The sequence below is a fragment of the Prenolepis imparis genome, unplaced genomic scaffold (assembly GCF_030444845.1).
Source record: "Prenolepis imparis isolate NDT839.2.m4 unplaced genomic scaffold, iyPreImpa1.0 SCAF_3, whole genome shotgun sequence".
In the NCBI taxonomy this organism is placed as follows: Eukaryota; Metazoa; Arthropoda; class Insecta; order Hymenoptera; family Formicidae; genus Prenolepis; species Prenolepis imparis.
The window spans coordinates 15,482,384-15,498,139 of record NW_028141161.1 but is presented as its reverse complement, the minus strand read 5'-3'; the positions used below and the strand labels follow the sequence as shown (position 1 = coordinate 15,498,139).

The window sequence follows — 15,756 nt, the reverse complement described above, 5'->3', positions numbered from 1 at the left end:
CGAATTTCCGTGCCTTTTCATTCTCCGTTGCATACTGCGGCGAATACAATTGTCAATTGTATCAGCTGATCCGGCCGCCTACTGACTACTCGCTCGCGTGCTCCCCGGATAGCCGTTCGTCGAACCTCGTGAATTTCCGTCGTTTCGGCCGAGCGGTCGTGTCACCAGCTCGCTCGTGTGCACCCCGGATACTCGATCGTCGAAACTTGTGAATTTCCGTCGCTTCTCGCGCGTGTGCTGCCTTGACCTAATATCTGTTCGTTGATCCTCGGGAATTTCCGTCGTTTCTCATCGACAAGAACTCGCGTTAACCAGCGTCGATTCATGCGATCCTGCTCTATGCGCAGAAATAAGTTCTCCGTTCTCGTACTGCTCGCCATGACAATCACCATCTCGCCCGCGTGCTCTCCTGGTAGCCGGTCGTCATTTCTCGTGAATTTCCGTCGTTTCGAGACCGAACCGGGACCTCGTCGACGACGCGACTCCTCGCCGTTTCTGCTGCTCTGTTCGCAAAACACGAAATTCGACCCTTTCGTTACCGGTCCAAAGTTAGAGGAATTCCGTCGACCGCGTTCCTCGACTCCTTCGCCGGTCGAGAGTCGAAACTCCTCGACCCTTTCGGAACATCCGGAGGTCATCACAGTCGTCGATGATTCCCGCGTGTTCGCAAAGGCTTCTCGCTCGATATTCTCGCCTAATAACGAGCCGTCAATTTCAACTCTTTCCGATCGCGATGGCGTAGACACGTTCACTTTTCAGTCGGCTCTCTTGCGCATAATTTTAATCTCTTTTTTGGGAATCTAAAAAAATATGAGATATATATACTGGAAATTAAATTTTTATTTAATTCACACAATATTTTGAAATTGAAAAGATTCGGAAAAAGGGATGATGATTCGGAGGCGTAAATCAGGTAAATCACTGCGAACCACGTGTGAAAATAAAACGCAATGACGTATATTGATACAAATGTTTTCTTTTCTCGCGCAATACAGATGCATGATATTCGTGACGTGGAATCCCTTAAATCTCTAATATAATTTTCATGTAATATGATATTACATTTTGCAAAATCTATCATATATGCGAGAGAGAAGGGTATATAGAAAAAATAATTTTTTCGGTATATATAATATGTATATGAACATGATGATAACGATGAAGTTTCATGATGTGAGAGAGCGATAACGCGCGGTGTTCAGCTCTTTTCTTGCTCTTTCCTGTTTTATACAACAGTCACAAATACAAAATCATGTACAAATCGGAGATCGCGATATTTCTCAGTGTATTAACAATTTCATCAATTACATAATTATTACGTTTAAGCGATATATACATATAGAAAATCGTATAATTCATTAATCGCACGAAGACGACACCGCAATTTTATTCTACTATACATAATTAAAGTTAATATGTACAATAAAACTGCACGATGTCGTCTTCGTGCGATGAATTAATACGACTTTCTATGATATTGATCACATTAGCCTTTTTTTTTAATTGTCAATACATACTCTCGCTTAAAGATCACGCTTATAATCTATTAAATGCAAAAATTATGGGGAAATTTGTAAGTACATACAAAAATAATAAAAAAAGTTAACACGTTGAACTTTCATCATAACATTTTGATCACACACATCACGTCATCACACATAAATGGACGACGCCCATGGAAATTGTGCGATTTTATTTTTCACTTATTCACACACATTTCCTATTCTTCGTTCACATACTGATAATAATGTAAAATTAAATGTAAGATTCTCAATAAGCATAATTTGAATATTATGAGTTTCGGTAAAATGCAGATATGATTTGTGACATTATTGCCACTGTAATCAAAGAATATCAATAGAAAAACACGGAGAACACACACAAAACACACTTAAAAATTAAGCACTGTTTCCAACATATTTCCATTCGATTTCGCTCTACATCATACCTCTTGTACAAGCTCTAATTTCTCATTTCGACATACAATTACAGTCAGGCAGTTTAGGCTTTGCTACAAATATCTAAGAAAATAGCTAGATACTCGTTCCTTTCTTCCTCTCTTATCGCGTTACCCTATTTTATTTGTGTACAGAAGTCCTCCCAGAAAGAGAGAGATAAATTCGCTTCGATATATTTACAACGGGATTTACATTAGTATAATTAAATATTCATACTTTCGGCATTTTTCCTTACTAAGATTCATAATCCTACGCGCTTTTCTTTTTATACGACCAACCAAATCAAATCACAAAATCGTCGTGAATGTACGTAATCTCTAAATATATAAAATATATGATAGAACGCACGAGAAAGCAAATGTGAAATCATTTGATGAAAGATCTTGTGTAAACGCAAATGAAATAATAATTAATGTTGTCGAGATGTTTAATCGCGAATATTGCTCTGAAAATGGAAGACGTCTGTCTAAATAATTAGAATAAACTTATAGATTAATAAATGCAATTGATTGAGCAGTCTATAATATATCCGCCGATACTTGCATTGACATTATCTAATTGCTTGCAGTAAAGGGCAAATTGCGCTTCTTTTGATTTATTACTTCTATCCGATCGCAAAATTAACAATACGCCGCTGTTCCTATTTCTGTTGAATCTACAAATGCATTCGTAGATCTACTTAACACGATTATTATTATTATTATTTATCATTACTTATATATCCATTAGGGACTATTATTATTTATTATTATTTACGTTCGTTAGCGATTGTTATTATTATTATTCCCCGTGGTCCAATCGCGATTAATCGATCGTGAGAGAATTCTATTATGTTCTATGTATATCTATTCGCGTTATATTACCGATGTTATTTGGAAAATTATACGGAAATGTATCGCTCGAAATGTAGAGAAAATCTATTATGTGCATTAATTGTACTAATTTAGAAGTTGTAGGCTACGAGAGGGAAACTGCATAGGATGTACATATAATTGCGAAATTATAATGTCTCGTGTCTTCAACTATATATAAGATATACTATGTATATATATAAAAGAGAAGAGAAAAATAGATCTCACGCGTAATCCCGATATTTCTTTGTTTTAGCTAGAGTCAAAAATAAATAAATCTCAATACCGCGATAATGTCCAAGAGGAATACAGCTGAGCGCTAACTGCAAAATTTTGTATTTATCCTGATTAAAGACCCGTTTCGCAATAGCGTTAGCTTTAAAGTTTTTAGCTATTTTTGGAACATAAATAGTAAACGATTGAGACCAAAGTGTCAATCGTTCTACCGTTAATCGTAAACGAATGTCGTTACACGACACCGAATGACAATTAAGCATCCTTTAAATGTTATTCTCAAATTTTATATGATAGACTTTTACAACAAAATTATATAATATTTTACAAAATTATATAATAATAAGTCTTTACATAAAATGTCGCGTCACGTGATGTAAAACAATTTTGTCTTAGCGCATCTTTGAGGTCTGTATGCCTAATTGTACAGCTCCTCTACAGCAAGTCTATTAGCTATTATTAAGTAACTCTAGTTACATACTTACATATACGCGTCCGTACCCCTCTTGGCAGTCGTTTAGTAACTCTATCGAGTTACAGACATAGGTATTGTCACGATTACTACTTACAGTGGTTAGTCACCGTGGGAGGTTCGTCGATTTTTCAACAATTTCTCACGCGGCTCGTCCGAATTCTTAAGAGATTTTAATTATACTAGAATGGAAAGAAGTCAGCTCGTCCACATTAATCTAGCGATCACGATATTGTCGTCCGATCGATTCCATGTTCAGATTCGCTTGGAACGCAGGACGATCCGAGCACGTCGACGCTCGCTGTCAGTAAAATTCCGAGTCGGAGCTGTGTTGCGAGTCTATGCCGTTTCGATCATTTAGATATCCCTCCGACGTTTGCTGAATAGACGGCGAGTACTGCGTGGTTTCTCCGTTTTGACCTGCGTGAGATGAAGAGATTGCGATTTTATATCATTCAAATGTTTAAAAAAAATATATATATACATATATAATATTTATATATAATAAATATAATGTATAATATAATATATAATATATAAATATAATGAATGAATAAATAAATAAATAAATATATATAATAAATTTATGTATAATAAATATAATATATAATAAATTTATGTATAATAAATATATAAAATATTACACGTACCGTGCGCAGCGAGAATAGTAGCTAAGCACTTGGCCACCGCCGGATTCGGGGCGCAGGCTAACGCGGGCGTGAGTCCTACGGCATCGACAGCCACGACGCTTGCGCCCAATTGCAATAATCGACGAGTAATCTGAACAAAATTATATATTTCTTTACAAGAGATCTATCACATTTATTATATTTGTTATATATTTATACGCGAGTTCAGCTTACTGCAAAGAGGCCATTTCTCGCTGCCAGATGCAGCGGTGTTCTTTGCTGTTTGTTGGTCATATTGATAATAGCCACTCGTTGCTGTTGCGATATGTTCTTGTCGGCGTCGAATCGCTCGGCGGTTTCGATCCAGGTTAAGAGCAGCGACGCCGCGGCGGAATGTCGTTTCTGGCATGCTAGGTGCAACGCCGTATTCTTACTGGAATCGACAGCACGTACGTTGGCCTTCCACTCGAGCAGTAACTCTATATCGGATCAGGATGCAACTCTTATTAATACGAAAGCGAAAATGTAAACCGCAAACTTGATTGAAAAACAAAAATACGATCAGTACTTACCGATGGCGTTGCACTGTCCATTCACGGCCGCGCAAAGAAGCGGCGTCCGTCCGAAGTAATCGGTCGTTTCGAGCCCCGCTAGTTCCGGTCCGACCGAGTTCAGAATCAATCGCGCGCACTCGACGGACCCGGCGCTGGCCGCGACATGCAAGAGGCCGCACGACGAATCTTTCGGAGCCACAACTGCTTGTCCACCAAACTTGCTGATCAGCAAGTCTAAGCAATGCGCGGATCCCTGATACACGGCGCAATGTACCGCGGAGAACAGATTGTCTGTGAGTGATAAAAAAAATATCGATCCAATATATATAAACGCCGTTATATATATAAATAATTAATAATATATATATTAAATATATATATAAATAATTAATTAATAATATATAATAAATATAAATAATTATATATATAAACATTATGCTTAATTATATATTAAACGATTTTCTTGATATCCCAGCCACCGAGGAAATCACTCACTCACCTTCCAAGGAATCGTACACGTTATGATTCAAAAGATACTCGACGCAATTGGAATTGCCATTGTAACAGGCCCAGTGGAGCACCGTACATCCCTGATCGTCCTTCAAAGCAGCCGCGGTCTGGTCGGCTTGAACGAGCGCCGCTAAAGCGTATAGCCTAGAAAATAAATATTCGGAATGTAAGACACAGTTCTGTAAATGCGACGAGAACATTTCGTAAAAAACGTAATTTCTCCGACCTGCCGCAAGCCGCTGCCAAGTGTAACGGCGTTTTACCGTTCGCGTCTTGCACAGCCACTCGCGCGCCGTGCTTCAACAGCAACTTCACCAGCTGATTATCCCGCTCGTTGATCACCGCCCGAAACAGCGGCGTGTGCTTGTTGACGTCCGGCAAATTGCAGTCGGCCTTGTGCCTCAGCAGCAGCATCACGCACTCCGGATGATTGTTCGCTACCGCCAGGGTCAGGGCCGTTCGTTGCTTGGAGTCGTAACAATTCACCACGTTGGGATCATCCGCGTTTTGCAGCAAAAGAGCCAGACAATCGGCGTGACCCGCCGCGGCGGCGCAATGTACGGGCGTACGTTTTGTAACGGAATCCTGGAAACGCCATATATATTAATGTAATAAACGTGACATTATTATATATTTATCGAGTATAAAAATTCAGATCCTTACCTGCACCGACACCAAAGCGCCGAATCGTAACAAAAGTTCGATGCACTGCTTGTGTCCTTTGTAAGCGGCCAAATCTAACGGCGTCTTCCCGCTGTCTTCCTTGATGTTCGTATCGGGGAACAGAGGCAGAAGCAATTGTAAGATTTCGTTGTGACCGTGATACGCCTGATAACACACACATTTCACAAGTCAAGCATACGCTTCGTTATTTTTATTGATGTCAATTCCAATTTTCTGTGTATCTGTACCGCGAGATGAATCGGCGTCAGCGCAGGCGGAGCCGGCTTCTGTTCCTGTCCAGTAGTTGTAGATCCTGAACTGTGCGACGAAGCGGTCGTCACACTTGTCGATGGCGACGGCGCGTTTAAAAGTGCCTCGAGTGCCGCTTGATTGCCACCTACAACCGCGTAGTGGATCGCGGTGAAACCTCGTTTGTCGCGTAAATGCGGATCCGCTCGATGCTGCAGCAGGTACTGCACGCACTTGTAAGATCTATGGAATGAAATGAATGAAATGAATCGTACAAACGGAGTATATGATAGAGATAAAGAGCAAGGAGAAAGAAACTGATTACTGACTGAGCGTTCGAATTCGACGCCGCTGCGGCAAGATGCAAAGGCGTGGCGCCGTTCACATCTTGAGCGTTCGAGTCGCTCCCGAAGCCGACCAGAGTAAAGACGCAAGGATAGTGTCCTTGGCTCGCAGCGTGATGAAGAGCCAGTCGATTGTCGTTATCGATGAGGCGAAAATTGGAGCCGCTGGATAACAGCAAATCTAAGCAATCTACGGAACCCTATTCGGAACGTTCGCAATTTGTATTCTGTATGTATATGTGTGAGTGTGCGATATAATATATATATATAATGCTTTTATATAATTATATAATATAATATATAATATAATTATATAATATATAAATAATTAAATTATATAATTATATAATATATAAATTATATAATATAAATAATGCTTTTAAATAAAAAAAAGAAGATATTAAATATTATCATTATTATCAAGAATTAGAAATAGATACAACATGCACGCGTTACCTTAAATGCTGTCAAATGCAAAGCTGTCCTGCCACCGATGTCTCGCGCGTCGATTCGCCTGCTATCGAGTTGCAGTAGTTTTCTACAGACCTATCGGATTTAATAAAAAAACGATTCAGATATTCAATCGGAAATGAAACGTAACGTAGATTGTATTGTGAAAAATATATGGGACTCACTTCTATATGTCCCCCTAAGCAACTCAGATGCAAAGGAGTCCTTTGTTGAGCGTTTCGCGTAGCCGGAGACGCGGCGCTCTCCATTAAAGACGTCGTCAGACACTCGAAACCAAACCTGTAATTTGTTTTCTGTATTCCTAAGCGTACATCTTACTTAGCGATAATGTTGCGACATCGCAAGTAAATGCGTTTATATGCGTGATATAAGCAATTTACCAAGCAGCGATATGTAAAGCCGTATTTCCGTTCTTGTCTCTCGCATCCGGGAAAGCTCCTGCATCGAGCAGCATCTTCGATCGCGTAAATCTTCCGTGAATCGCAGTCATGTGCAACGGTGTACGGCCATCCTCCGACTGAACGTTTACCTTCAATCCCTCGCGTATAAGCATCTTGAAACATTGAACACCGTGTAAACTGGTGGCAGCGATGTGCATCGCGGTTTGTCCGCGATAATTCACGGCCTCTGCGTCAATAAAACAATTATTTCCGGTTATATCAGGATGATTCGATATCCCCCCCAAAAAACTCGTCCGTGACTCACCTAAATTAACGTGATTAGCCATGAGCGCCTTGATCACGAGGGGACATCCGTTCAAGCACGCGATATGCAACGGTGTGTTCCCGTACACATTCTTGGCCTCGATATCCGCGCCAGCGTTGATTAAAATATGCACGCATTCTACGTTACCAGAAGCGGCTGCTGCATGTAACGGGGTATATAAATCTCGATCCTTAACATACAAATATACAACATAATATATAACGTACACCTCCCCCCCCTCTTACAAGAAAGTATTTTCATATGTGCGTACTTTAACATCCACGTCGGCGCCTTTGTCTATTAGCGCTTTTACAATCTCGTTGTGACCCTGGTACGCCGCGAAATGTAGAGCCCTCCGGTCTTTTTTATCAGTGGCGTTTACTACGCAGCCAAACTGCATCAGGTATTCGACCATTTCGAGATGTCCGTTGTATGCTGCGTGATGAAGACACGTTCTTCCACCTCTGTTAGATTAATGACACAATAAAAATTATATAATAAATTGCTATACGCAAAATTTATATGCTATAAATAAAAATAATCAAAAATTTATTATAAATATATAATAATACTCATATCTTAATCATAAATAATTGACAAATAAATTAGTGCAATTGTAATTTATTGTTATATACGTTATACGAAATTATATCCGATAAATAATACAAAGTACAAACCTATCGGTGACATTGATATTTAATAAGTGTGGTATTAAAAGCTCTACGCATTGCACAGCGTTATTTGCCGCTGCTACATGAAGAGGCATCTGCCAACTACGATCTCGGGCGTTCGCGTCTGCTTTATATCTCAGTAAAATGTCTACCACATTGTAATTGCCCAAACAACAAGCTCTGTGCAAAGGGGTCAACCATTTCTTATCTTTACTATTAGCTGTCGCACCATTTAACAAAAGAAGTTCCACAATAGCGATATCTCCCCTGCAATATATAAATATAACATTTTAAATAATTGAACTCATATATACATATAAATATAATAACAATAATCAAAAGATTTCATAGCGATTTTATTGATCGAGATAGTAACCTATATGCTGCTGCATGTAAAAGGGAACGCTGCTCCTTGTCTTGCCAATTAACATCCTCTTGTTGCGATAGCAATACACGAACTCCTTCCACGTGCCCACGGAATATGGCTCGTAATAAAGGAGACTGCAAAAATATATAATTAAATAAAAAAAATTTTTTTTGTAGATTTATATATAATCATATATTTTTATATAATTTTATGTTTAAAATATATATAAATTTTATATTATGTATATGAAAAAACAATGAAAGGGAGAAAGAAAATATATATTTAGGTTAAAGATATTAAATAATTCTAATCAAAGCACTTTATTAAAGACACTTGTCAACTTAAGAAAAAAAAAAAAGACAATATATATAAAATGCACATAACTGGAATATAAACAAGATATAAGTCTGTTCCTTCTACCTGCATCTTTATGCAACTTTCTCTTTTCTTTTTTAAATAAATTCCAATTTATATTCAAATTCAAATTAGGGATAAAATATAGATATATTCAGATTTCAGAGCGAAAAAGATAGAAGATACAAAATGACAGAGCGTGTCTCGTGACTATGACATATACAAAGCGCACAAATATGACATAAAACCTGCCTAACCTAAGCAAACCTCGAGGAAGAGTTCGATTCGGTGAGAGAAAAAAACCCGCCACGTACCTCGTCGTGAAAATCTTTAAAGACAGCTTCATGCTGGCCAAGGTTCATGTTGGCGTACGTCTTGGAGTGTTTCCTGCGTTTTATTACAATCCTTTCCTTTTTCTACGACAGCATCGTCACCTGATTACAAACGAGCGACACCGAAGACCCAGTGAGTCATCGGATGCTCCGGGGGGACTCTCGGCGATTTCTCGGCGACCTTTGTTAGGGTGTCGTGACAACGAACACGATTCGATCTCGGCTCCTGGACGAGTTCAACGAAGAGCGACGCGCCGGGAGTGCATTTTATCGTTATGTATTTATTACGCGCACGTGGTTGGGCTGTCTCTCTGATGATGCGCTCCTCGCTTCCGCCGCCATCTTCCACTCCCGAGCCGAGCTTGTAAACAACGCGGCGACGAACGCGAAGATCGCGCCATCTCCGAAGCTTGCGAGAAGAAAACTGTATAAAGATATCAAAACTATAAGAACAAATCGTGTTATTGCAACTCTTTCTTTCATCCTTAATTTTTCATTTATTTATTTATAAATTGCAGTAATATCTTTTGCATTTATTTTATAATTATAATTTGATTTTTTTTTTACACAAAACGACGACAAGATGTTCAAATACACATGCATATTTCAATATTTATATAATATATATAATTATTATAAAGTATATTATATAAATATATACATGATAATATGATAGATAAGAAAAATCTGTTATTTAATTAATAATCTCACACTATCCAATTAAATATTATGTTATTGTATCTCTCAAAAGAATAGAAAAAGAAAAATAAAGCTAATTTTCTTTAAAAAAAATTGTTTCAAGAAAGTTTTCATTGTAGACGATTCCGCAAATAATATTATTTGCCATAAAACCAAACGTGATCTCCTTCCATTATTCAATTCTACATGTAACGCAATTTAATTCTACAAAGATATTATATTTTATAAAAGAGCAATGGATATATATATCAATAAAATTATGAATACTTTACCGTCAATCTTTGTCAGGCACATCTGGTTCTGCCGCCATGATCGAGAACTCGAGTGAAGACAGCGCCACCTGGAAATGCCGCCAAAATGCATGAAAGTTGATGAAAGTCGTCTGCTCTCCTGAAAGAGGCTGGACATGTTTCTTCAAAGCATTTCGGAAGCCAAAAATTCCAGGTTGCCTAAATGCAATTTACATCATCGAAATTATTAAGACGCAAGTTTCATCGCAGCTTCTATCGCAAGTAAATATATGCAGAGTTTATTATTCATTACATAATTATATATTGGTACAATTCTACCAAATTTATAATAAACTGTGTAATGCTATATTTATATAATAATAAATAAATATACTAATAAATCGTCTAATAAAAGTTTTACAGATGGATTTCGATGTTATCTTCGATTGCAGTGGTAAAGTAAATGTCAATGATTGGCAGTTGAACAAGGATGGTCTATTACGTCACAACGAAGTGGACACGGTGCTTTTTCCACAAACCGACTATCCCTTTGCACATACAGATGTAAGGCTCTTTGACTGTGTCCTGCCTGGAGCTGTGGCTGTGATGAATCTTGGACATTTTACTGATTGCATGGAGTAAGTACAAATTTTTTAATAAAACATTATTGCTATCTCTTCATTGCGTTTATCCAAAGCTAAATAAATTGCAATAATTTTAAATATATACATGTTTTTTTTTATATTACAGGATGCAATTGAAAATATTGAACAGAATTGAAAAATTAGCTACAACATCTAGATTATGTAATAATGATAACGTAAATTACTATTCTATTAGGAGAATGATTTGTGAATTTATTTTGTATGTTCGTACATACATGAACAGGTAGATTGAAAATCTTTATTTCTGTAATATTTTTAAATTTTAATAAATGCCTCACTTAAGTTTAATATTACAGCATAAAATGGGATCTCAATGCACTAGAAACAGTAATGCCTGAAATAAACAAAGATGTGGACACTTTATTTGTCTCTATAAAGCGCTTTCTTAATACGCTACATGATATGCCAGATTCAATTCTGCATTGTGCTGCTTCTAACTTAGGCAATAAGGTAATTAACATTTATGTATCATCTTTTTAAATAAGCAAAAATAATAAGTTATATAATATTAATATAGTCATTTACATTTTACAGTGTAATCAAATAGAATTTCATCTGTACCATATGCATTTAGAATTAAGATGGTTTTTTGTTACACTGATACATTCAAGAACTACGTGGCACCAATATCAAACGCATACATTGGTTGAAGAATTTGAGAATACTACCGAAATGGTCATCAATGATCTTGTGCACTTTGCCTTGAAAGTATTTGATAGGGTAATAAAAATAATATATGAATTCTACTCATTTCTATAATATTGATGTATTATATCTAATATTTATTTATTTATTTTTTTATTTAGTTATCCTTAAACTGGACTATGAATCTTGCACAAAAAACACCATATTGTTGCACATGCACACGAGAATTGTGGCTTATGCTTCAAATATTTATTGATAGCTTAGAAGGAAGAATGAAAACTAAGGTAAGCTATTTTAATGCACAATTTTGTAAATATATATGTTCTTATATCGTAATTAAATAATTTTAGACATTTTGGGATCATGTAAATAGTTGTATTAATAGAATATTAAGTAAAGATCGGACCGAAACGATATTTTGGCTCGGAGGCACGGATTCCTTTCTGCCAGATTGTAAAAATCCCGAACTGTTTGGTATCTGGATAATACATCACGTATCTTTGTTATATGGATATAGTACAGATGGTGTATATTTGCAATCTAATTCATCAAGGGTAATATACAATACACGCTAACAAAGAATAAATTTGACATAAAAGAAATATATATATAATTAATATGTAGTATATCATCATTTACAGATTAGATCTAACTGTGAACAAGTTGAAAAGATCCTAAAAACGTACGTGTGTAAAGGTGGAAAGGATGGTGAAAGAGACGAGTTTGATACTGAACTCAAAATCATAATATTACTGCTATACGATCTTGTTATTAATTGGTGGCAACCGCGAGTTCCAATAATATCTTTTCTTTGGGACTGTTTCCATAAGAGATTAAATCAATCATTCTTATTACAGACTTCCGGGCCTTGGGCCTTGTCCCTTGAAAAGTATATATAAGTGATTTGTACATAAATTAATAATTGCAACTGTATATTTTACATATATATATATTTGGAATTGTTTTGTAGGAAAAGCGCTGCAGATATTCTGAAACAAATTAACGACAGAATTTGCGGCAAGTTTGAACATTCTAAGGAATCTAGCTATGGCATATTCTTGAACTTGATAGGTGAGTTTGATCAGAATTTGATTTGTGTATTAATTGTACAACTGAAAATTGTAATCAATTTTTCAGGCACGTTTTTAAAGAAATATGGCAAAACAGATTCGAAATATTGGAATCAACTTAAAGGGCGTGTATACACCAAATTTTCAAAGAACAAAGTTGCAGAGTTCTCCGAGAATGGCCTCTACAACTTTATATCCTTATTTATTACTTTAGCAATTACTGCAAATGTTACAAATGTTGTAAGTTAAAATATATGCAATTGTGTGCTATTAAGTAGATATACATTAACAATTTTCATATAAATATGAATTGTTTTTTTTCAGTGTACAACAATGTTAGATTTTTTACCATCTACACAAGAATTAAACATTGAATACAACAAAAAGTACAATTTAATCTGGAAAGGGAAGTTAATGTGCCTCCTATTGTTTAACGAAAAAAGATTATCTCTTGTCGCTATAGCCGACCACTTTACAGAAACAGTATGTTTTAATTTCTACAATGTATTTATACACATGTGGATTATATTTAGTAAAAGAGACATTTTTGTTCAATAGATCAATTTAATAAGTTGTCGTAAAGATGAAACATCTCGTTCTATGATGACTAGTTTCGTTGAAGTTTTAAATACGATTTTATCTAACAATGACAAGATGGATTTAGGAGAGCACCATTTCATTGGTGGTTGGATTGATCGTTACCTCTTGGAATGTCCAAAGAATAGAATCGGGTTTTTACTGGAAATGCTTGCCAATGTTTTTGACAAATGTATCATCTTGCAAATTTCTGGCAACAATTCGGGTTGGTATGTCTGTATTATTATTATTTTAAATAAAACGTTATTGTGTAATTTTTTTTCTCTAGATAATATATTTTATAATTTGAGAAAAAGAAAAGAAAAATATATGAACACTTACTAAGGCTTGCTTATAGATGGTGTCAGGAAAATGTTAGACGCACTATGGTGCTTTGTTGCTTGTAGAATTCGCCAACTTGTTTTTGATCCCATCCTTATTGGTGACAATTATAAAATTATTTCCAAACTAGCTGTCATATTTACATTAGAAGCAGCTAGAGAGCCAGCTACTGCTAAAAAATATAAGCACTCAGCTGTATCTTTATTTCAACATTTTGCAGCATCAATATTTTTGAAAGATATAAGGTAAAAATAGTTTATTTAAAAATTAATATCTAAATATTTATTATATGCGTGTATTGACAATATAACATTATCTTTTCAGAATTACCCAATATTATTTAATATCTATTCTTGAGAATGGAGAAGCTGCACAAAAATTAAAAAAAGAAATTCCAAATTTCGATATCATACTTATCCAAGTTAGTATATACATTTATTATTATATATGCATTGTGAAGCAATCGATGAGTTAAATACATGTTGTAGGCTTGGATAAAATGTTCTATCATTGGTTATGGCACAGACAAGGAGGAAATAAAGATTCTGCATAATTATATTGCCGACCTCAATGATATTAAAGAAATATTCGTATCGGATTACGATCTGCACGAATTTAAAAATAGCGATGAACCTATTTTAGTATTCATAATATCATTCATGAAGAAGCAAAATACTTTGCAGGTATTTATTTTTATGGATAATATATATTGATATTTCTAGTCAGAATCAAATTGATTGAAGAATTTCTGTAGTCTGTACAGGAAAAATTTCAATATAATGCAAAATGTAAGATGTACTTCAAAAATGTAGAGAAATGGGCCCTGCTACCTATAACAGAGGAAACGAAAGATTCCGAACTTGCATTTTGGATTTACAGATGCCTTGGAACATTGATTCTCTGCATTTCTCCGACGCTGTATATTAAAGTATGTAAAGTATATATATAATCTAATAATTACTAAGATTTACATTTTAAAAAATCTTACTTTTACAGAATCAACCAAACGATATGTTAAGAACGCTTATCAACAAAATTATCTTAGTACCCGAGAACTCTATGCATTCGTATATAAAGCAATTGGGGAAGAAAATATTCTCGATGGTAATACTCGGTATGGAAAAATTAAATGTCAAGGGTGACATATTACTGCAAGCGATGATCAGAGATATCTTTGATCAATATTTGCCAATCTTGATAACTGCAATTAATAGTGGTTGCAGCTTTAAAATTTCTGATACGTTGTTGAAATGCTTTAAGGAAGCGAAACCCGAATTTCTACGTTCGATGTTTGAAACGCTCATGTCGAATTTTTACAATATATCATCTGACAACGTCATGCACAAACACTCCAACTTGGTATGCAGAGAGAATTTTTTTATAAAATGTCCATGTGTGGTTGCAAATATATTTATTATACATTCTCACACACGCACAGATAACTTGGCTTATAAAAACATTGCTTAAAGAAGGAAGAAGATATCCCAAACATATTGCAGAACACATAATCCAAATTTGTTCTCCAAACATCTTTGGATGTTATATGAAGATTCCAGATCATCATCCGCATAAGCTACATACAATTGACTTTATTGATGATATAATTAAAAATCCTTACTATGAGGAAGATAAATTGATCAGGTGAACAAATCTCGAGATATTTTAATTAAATTTCGAATTATCTTTATAATCTTGTTTTCATATTTTCAGAGAGAAATTCCAAGCCGCCATTTCTGCTGCAGTGCAAAAGTATTTGACGTTACACACACAATTTACGTTTGAATTTATGCGATCTGTTCTGTCGTTAAAAAAAAGTATTATAATTAATTTGTTTCCGCAAATTGAAGCTATTATTCTTCAAGCTGAACAATATCATCGACCTAATGCAGTATCCTTGAGGTAAGACTAATGATAAGTTTCTAAATATAATAATAAAAATTCTTATGTCTTTGTAGCAGGATATGCATAACAAATTATTATAATTTTACAGATTCAAATGGAATCAACTGAAAAAACACATGTTGAATATGGACAATAATTCATAATAAGATTACAAAAATTTATTAATAAGCGCTAAATCTCTAAATAATGACGATTTAGATGCTCTAGATTTCCATATTTGGATATTAATTAATTAGTATATGAACCTGATAGATTTAATTATT

The 15,756-nt window shown here is 35.4% G+C and overlaps 2 protein-coding genes across 2 annotated transcripts; one reads left to right on the top strand and one right to left on the bottom strand.

Annotated features, from left to right (window-relative positions):
* Positions 1–953: 953 nt before the first annotated feature.
* Positions 954–9,733, bottom strand: LOC145934449 (uncharacterized). Its single transcript, XM_083034863.1, has 17 exons — positions 9,347–9,733; positions 8,688–8,812; positions 8,318–8,578; positions 7,912–8,104; positions 7,641–7,830; positions 7,316–7,562; positions 7,100–7,214; positions 6,921–7,010; positions 6,450–6,664; positions 6,120–6,363; positions 5,872–6,036; positions 5,435–5,793; positions 5,198–5,352; positions 4,717–4,989; positions 4,379–4,623; positions 4,166–4,295; positions 954–3,935 (listed from the first exon to the last, which is right to left on the bottom strand). Exons 1-17 carry the CDS (start codon positions 9,392–9,394, stop codon positions 3,820–3,822), a joined length of 3,171 nt encoding a protein of 1,056 aa, XP_082890989.1. The 5' UTR covers positions 9,395–9,733; the 3' UTR covers positions 954–3,819.
* Positions 9,734–10,422: 689 nt separating this feature from the next.
* On the top strand, positions 10,423–15,701 carry LOC145934448 (protein MMS22-like). Its single transcript, XM_083034861.1, has 20 exons — positions 10,423–10,575; positions 10,709–10,931; positions 11,044–11,181; positions 11,255–11,408; positions 11,493–11,678; positions 11,765–11,887; positions 11,954–12,157; positions 12,245–12,492; positions 12,574–12,674; positions 12,741–12,913; positions 12,998–13,156; positions 13,232–13,475; positions 13,608–13,836; positions 13,916–14,012; positions 14,080–14,274; positions 14,346–14,519; positions 14,588–14,950; positions 15,030–15,232; positions 15,302–15,490; positions 15,582–15,701. Exons 2-20 carry the CDS (start codon positions 10,717–10,719, stop codon positions 15,634–15,636), a joined length of 3,450 nt encoding a protein of 1,149 aa, XP_082890987.1. The 5' UTR covers positions 10,423–10,575; positions 10,709–10,716; the 3' UTR covers positions 15,637–15,701.
* The last annotated feature ends 55 nt before the right edge of the window (positions 15,702–15,756 follow it).

Bases quoted from the DNA above. Each gene is read 5' to 3' on its own strand.
- LOC145934448 (XM_083034861.1), top strand. From the start codon at position 10,717: ATGGATTTCGATGTTATCTTCGATTGCAGTGGTAAAGTAAATGTCAAT. The intron at 12,675-12,740 runs GTGAGTTTGATC...TCAATTTTTCAG, and splicing joins CATATTCTTGAACTTGATAG to GCACGTTTTTAAAGAAATAT. The intron at 15,491-15,581 runs GTAAGACTAATG...ATAATTTTACAG, and splicing joins CCTAATGCAGTATCCTTGAG to ATTCAAATGGAATCAACTGA.
- LOC145934449 (XM_083034863.1), bottom strand. From the start codon at position 9,394: ATGAACCTTGGCCAGCATGAAGCTGTCTTTAAAGATTTTCACGACGAG. The intron at 6,037-6,119 runs GTACAGATACAC...GTGTGTTATCAG, and splicing joins TGACGCCGATTCATCTCGCG to GCGTATCACGGTCACAACGA. The intron at 4,296-4,378 runs GTAAGCTGAACT...AATTTTGTTCAG, and splicing joins CGAGAAATGGCCTCTTTGCA to ATTACTCGTCGATTATTGCA.